Source organism: Pseudomassariella vexata (assembly GCF_002105095.1).
Source record: "Pseudomassariella vexata strain CBS 129021 chromosome Unknown BCR38scaffold_29, whole genome shotgun sequence".
NCBI lineage: Eukaryota > Fungi > Ascomycota > Sordariomycetes > Amphisphaeriales > Pseudomassariaceae > Pseudomassariella > Pseudomassariella vexata.
This window is the reverse complement of record NW_024467984.1, coordinates 215,955-221,929: the sequence shown is the minus strand read 5'-3', so window position 1 is coordinate 221,929 and position 5,975 is coordinate 215,955. Positions and strand designations below refer to the sequence as shown.

At 46.7% G+C, this 5,975-nt stretch overlaps 2 protein-coding genes across 2 annotated transcripts; both read left to right on the top strand.

Annotated features, from left to right (window-relative positions):
- Positions 1-3,010: 3,010 nt before the first annotated feature.
- Positions 3,011-3,774, top strand: BCR38DRAFT_415085 (uncharacterized protein; the record flags this gene model as incomplete). The annotated part of the gene is made up of 3 exons (XM_040858998.1): positions 3,011-3,181; positions 3,248-3,463; positions 3,568-3,774. The coding sequence occupies 3 exons, from the start codon at positions 3,011-3,013 to the stop codon at positions 3,772-3,774; spliced, it is 594 nt and encodes a 197-aa protein (XP_040709501.1).
- A 429-nt stretch (positions 3,775-4,203) lies between these two features.
- Positions 4,204-5,501, top strand: BCR38DRAFT_357152 (uncharacterized protein; the record flags this gene model as incomplete). Its single annotated transcript, XM_040857081.1, has 2 exons — positions 4,204-5,277; positions 5,376-5,501. The coding sequence occupies 2 exons, from the start codon at positions 4,204-4,206 to the stop codon at positions 5,499-5,501; spliced, it is 1,200 nt and encodes a 399-aa protein (XP_040709500.1).
- Between the last annotated feature and the right edge of the window lie 474 nt (positions 5,502-5,975).

Below are 5,975 nucleotides of genomic sequence, written 5' to 3'. Positions count from 1 at the left end.
ACACAACCCAATAGTTCTGTCACTCCACAAATCAATTCCTGAAAGATACGATGCAGATTTATTTTCTCTATTGAATGAAGTATATTATTACAGGTATCCTAATTCAAGGTAGCTAGATGATCAAATATTACATAATAACGAGGGTAAAAGCAGTTTTCGGAACCGTACTCTATAACTATTACTTCCAGGCTGTATCTCATACATCTGTCTATCGAGTCTTCTTAGCGCCAATTCCAGGCACGGAAGGGTCAAGGGAAAAAATCAGTCACAGCTAGCGCCGCTTGTCTACAGTAACCAACCAAAACCCCCACGCGATCTACACCCCGCCACCAAATACGATATCGTATAAGTCTGACATGTCTTTGCAGAAGGTCGCCGGCAAGCGAACGTGCCAGGCATTCCGTGGGATTTCGTTTTGACATTTCGTATTGGTTAGAAGACATGGTGGAGCGTAGTCAACGCCAGGTACCCTTGAGTAGACTTTGAGTCGAACTGGGTTACAAAATCTGTCTGCTTACCTGGCAGTAGATGGTACGGAGCTCAAATATGTTCTGGTTATTGTTTAGAGTGTGGTGCCATTCATTAATAATACTCCTTCGCAACAGGGTGTGTTAGACTATGACCCTGTTAGAAAACAAAGGACAAGAATTTAAGTACATTGTCTGCTGCAAGTGAGTGTGGGGTCTAAAGCTTAAAAGGGATTGTTCTAGGAATCACAAAGTCGGGTACGGTTAAAGAACATTCTTTATCGTTTCCTAAACATGTAGGTTTATACTCAATCTCGAGAAGTGGGCTTTGTTATAATTATTTTGTTTACATTGTCGATACTCGGATGTCTTCTCCTGTTCTGGAAGAGACTGCGCTTCACTATATTATAGTTCGCATAGAAGAAACTTCTGCACCTGACATTTATCGGAGTTATTGCAATCTATAACAAAGCATAGAACTGATTATGTCTGTCCTTCCAAGTCCCAAGAGCGAAGGTGGCCACAAGGGCCTTGAGTACAGAAAAATGTGCTTTTGGCTGCACATTTAGGTTGACAGAGCAGATGAAGAAACTAACAAGATGGTGCGGTCCGACACCTTGGCTCCCAACGATATTGAGGCTGTCCAGAGACTCAAAGCGATCAGAGCGGATGCTGGCTCCTTAGAGGGTGGTGATGAAGCACGCCACAATATGCTGCTGAAAGCCTGAGCTCTGGTCCAGGCTTTGGAGACAACGCGAGAGACAATGATCAAACACTGCTGGGGCCAGGTATACTCCGCATACAAAACCAACATGGGTTGTGAGAGCCCAGAATTCGAAAGCTACTCCGAAAGCGTATATCGTATCTTTCACACTGACTGTGTGAGATAGGTACTTATTGTGTGTTAACTTACTAACATAGTACCTAGCTTACTGCAAATAATCGGCAGCGGGTTACGTTCGGACCTTACGGTACATTTGGCCACTTATACGACCGACATAATTTCAGGCTATAACTACCGAATGCTCAATGGACTATCTATATAACTGCGATACTCAAGTCCCAGATCAGTTCTTTCGACATAGCCTTGGGATCAACCGCAACTTCGATTCGAATCATGCCCTGATCCAGTATTGCAGACGTATCCTAGTCCCTGCTATTATTACTCATCTTATACCTTGGACAACATCGTCAAAATTACACCGTGTAGTGAGCGTGGCGAAAGCATCGGTCGGTGCCAAATTATTTGAATGATAGTTCATTATGGAGATGGTAGCCAAGCCTGTGTAGGGATGTGCCGCCTGGACTGGATGGACACCCCGCTTCAGATTTGCGGTACGTATTTGAGCATGGCTGCTGTGTGGTGTGAGGGCAGAAGGCAGGTGGTGAAACTAATCATGGATGCTGTGTTATTACCACAAGATCAGTCAGATCAATGGGTGCGTATCCCCTGGCCTGGGACTTTAGACTGGTGGTATGTCCGATCGGCTGCGGTGATTAGGCATCGCCCTTCGATATCCGCACCTCTAGGCTCACTATGAGCGCTTGGGGACGATTCCCGCGATGAGCCGCCAATCAAGGGAGTCAGGGTGTATTACGTGCACTCGGTTCTCCACAAATAGCCTGACAATGTCTACCAGATCATCTTAAGTCGTATCACATCTACAATAAAACCTGTCATCCTGCGAACTTCAGCTCATTGGGAGACCGCGACACTTGACATAGTCATGTTGACGCTGTTTTCTTCGAGGGAGCGCACACTGGATGGTTGGCAGATCTTGCTTGGTTCAACTGGGTTGAAGACCATCAAGATCTGGGTGGTGGAAAGGGTGTCCAGAGTCTGATTGAATGTGAGTTTGCATAAGGGACCGTTGGAGACTTTGGCATAATTGCAGGAGATTAGCCAGGCGTGTAGACCTTTCATATCACTTCCCCACATCGGTTCTTTTCAGCATCAATTAGTGCATAACACGAGTGGCAAAGGTTCTTCAATAGCATGACAATAGAAGTTATGAAGTATCCAAAGATGTAGTGTAAGACTCAAAGGGAGGCTTGTGACCAGCGTCGTCTATGAACTGCCGATGAAGATAGTAGAATGCATTGCAATCTTTTGAATGATGTGGTTTCTCGACCTAGCTGCACGAAGGTCAGCGAAGCATTGCTTTATAGTAATAGTTAAGGGTTTCTTCCGAGTCATGGCACCTTTTGCGATGTGACCCTGTAACTTCAATACTATGGTTGTTCATCTGAGTGCCATAGGTGAAAAATAAAAAATAACTATAGGAGGTACCAAAAATTAGGCTTTTTATATGTATCACAATGGCAAATACACATGGGAACCCGAAAAAGATCTCAAGGAAACTATTGCATGCATTAACCACACCAGATGTATGCTAGGTGCAGTGCTCGGGTCCGCTACCCGTAGATAGCCCATCATCATCACCAATACAACTCTCTTAACTGTATTACCCAAGGAAAATTTTCTATTCGGTCGTCCTTCAATTTTTTCTCAACTTATGTTCAACTATCTCCACTTCCATGCAATGTTTCACTTGCCAGACTACGCCCGACAGGTCTTTCTCGTCTCCCCAACTAGAATTGACCGCTATCTTGGCAAACTTGTCTATTCCATCACCTCACATCATGTCACGGGTACTTTCAAGTACAGAGTTAAGGACGAGATTGCTAGAGAGAACTCGGTTGCTCTTCATCAGGTAGGTAGTGGCAGTGTAGTGTAGGGGACTCAACAACGACAAGTGAATCGCTGCTCCCCCCTCAAGAGGTGGGGTCACAGCAGCCAAGTCGCAAGAGAGAAGACTGGAGAAGATCCACGAGAGGTGCTAGATCTGACAGCCGTGGCCATCGTAACAAACACAGCCATAAAATTTGCGTACAGGATCGAGCAAGATGCTCAAGCCACCCTGGAAAAACCAGCTGCTGCATTCAAGGTCGACACAAGCGCAATTACAAAGCAACCCCAAGCAGAGCACAGCATTGTGAGGAGTTTGCAGCTTTACACGGGAACATAGCTGGCCGTCAAGCCCCCTTTGACACTTGTCTGCGAGTAGAAGATAATCATATGCTTAAGACCGATTTTCAGGCATTAGAGAGCCACTTCATCCCTGCTTATACCACGCTCTCCACATTCCATTATTTCTATGCCATAAAAAAGTTGCTGACTGGCAGCAGTATCAAGATTGATTGTGTAGACTCTTGTGGAAATCAACGTCCGTCCAAGGTTTCCGAAGGCTACCCTGCCATCGACGAACTGATTCGGAGTATCAAGATCTTGTTTGACACGAGATAAACTATAACTTATAAGTAAATAATCGCGCTTGCCTATTTCTTCTAAATAAAAGGCTAAGTTTTTTATATCGCGTTGAATAGATTATGTAGGATAGAACCAGTGGAAGCTTCGTGACGAGGCGACTAGCCGAGTAGATCGCGTGCCTTCCTACTTTAGTTTAGTGCACTGCCTGCTGGTCGCCTAATTAGCCCATGGTGTTGGTCATGTTATGCAACAACACTGGCCGGTAGGGGTGTTATGAATAAGTGCATATATACTTAGCGGCACTTCATATTGCATAGGCTAACCCATACGAATGACGCTTAGATGCCCCTCAAACAACGCGTTCTGTACACAACGTCACTTCCCGAAGAGGTTGGAAATGTAAGCACCCGACGACCCTTGCATCTGGAAGACCTTTTTTCAGATGATCTTCACCAGAGGAAATCCATGTCTGCCTCTTGTCCAGATACCCTGGCCAACTACATATTTAGAATTGCCGCGGAGCCATTCACACCTAAGCCCCTCATTGCAGACATCCTGCGCACAGAGTACTGCCCACTGGGCTCTATATTTCTGGTCGAGGGGATTGATATTATACATACTTCGAGGTCAAAGAGATGGCGCGTCGTCCGCTTACTTCTAGGTGATGGACAGCTGTGTATCCAGGCCGTCTTGTCGGCTGAGATGCATCGGTATGTCGATGCTGGAGATGTCGCTGTCGGGTCTTACATCAAGTTGGGTGTCTTTCGGGTGGGAACTAACAGACAAGATGCAAGATCGACTATTGCAGGCAACTTAAGGGAAAAGGCGGCACTGAAACAGGGAAGGCCGATGGTTTATCTAGTGGTGGAGGACCTTGTTATGGTTGGCTGGGATAACAGACTCCTCGAGGAACCAAACGAGGCTGATGTTACGTCTGCCACTGAAGGTACCTTGATCCAAAAAGACGAAAGGCGCAAGGGGGCCAAGGATGCCGAGGGACAGCCATCAGGTGCGCCAAATTTGGCAACACCAGCCAAGGTTCACAGTGTTACAATGGCGCCAGCGTCAAGTATCCCCAAGACAACTGCAGACGCCGACCTCTTGAAAGAAGTTGTCAAAGCCGATGATGACTTCGAATCGAATACCATAACATATCACAAAACGACACAGAAACAACTCGAGATTACAGCTCAGACGTCAGGCTATGTGGCATCACTAGATTCAAGACATCTGCCCTGGTCAAGCACCGACCCCACCAAACCCTTGAAACTCACGCCCCTACGAAACATACCTCATCTTCCCTACAAGCAGAACTGGTCTGTCAACCTGCTCGCCATTGTGTCGGCCATTTCTGACCTAGAACCATCGGCTCTGCCGCCGTTCAGCCAGAGGCAAGCTCGAATCGCTGATCCGTCGACGTCGAAACATGTACACCTGACTGTCTTCTTGGACGCGGAGGAGTTCCACCCTGAGGTTGGTAGCGTGGTGTTGCTGCTCGGGGTTAAGAATCATCGGTTTGATGGAGGAAGTGTGAAGAAGGTGAGTACCCTCGAGAGTTTCCACGCCAAGATCTAGCTTTGATTTCTCAATCTTCATCTTTGATTCCCTGAATCGATTAATATTAACTGTAGATGTAGTATGTTAGTGACCGGCCGAAAGATGGGTCAAGCTGGTGGTATGAGAACCCGACCCAGTTCTTATGGTGCGACGTGGAGGGCTTGAGGCGCTGGTGGGACGAAGTTGGCACAGAGAGACACACTTGACGTCCTCATGGGACCGAAGTACCATTGCCATAAGTCATCATCCTCCGAACTCTATTAGAGTGCTCGCATATGTTTAATCATAGAGGAAGCCCGACCAGAGGTCTCGACCCATTCGTGAAACCGTATATGATTGTGTAACTCGCCTTCGTCCATCTTCTCATCCTGTTTTATCATATCTTTCATCCAGTCCTTGCTCTTCATTCCACTCATAGATACCCCCAGACAAGCCGCGGGGAACGACCAGGGTCTTGCCGTTCATCATGTTTGTGTCCTCAACGCCGGGATGAGTACGGCCCTGGGTGGAGGGGCTCTGGTGCTCCAGTTCGTGTCATACGTAAAAATGATGAAGAAAAAGAAAAATGAGGTAAGATAATACCTGCAGCTTGCTCTTTCTCCAAAAATGCAACAACAGTGCGCGTCTTGCCCTTGCCCTTGTGCTTCGCAATCTATCTATCAGGCTGGGGCTAGGTCGTC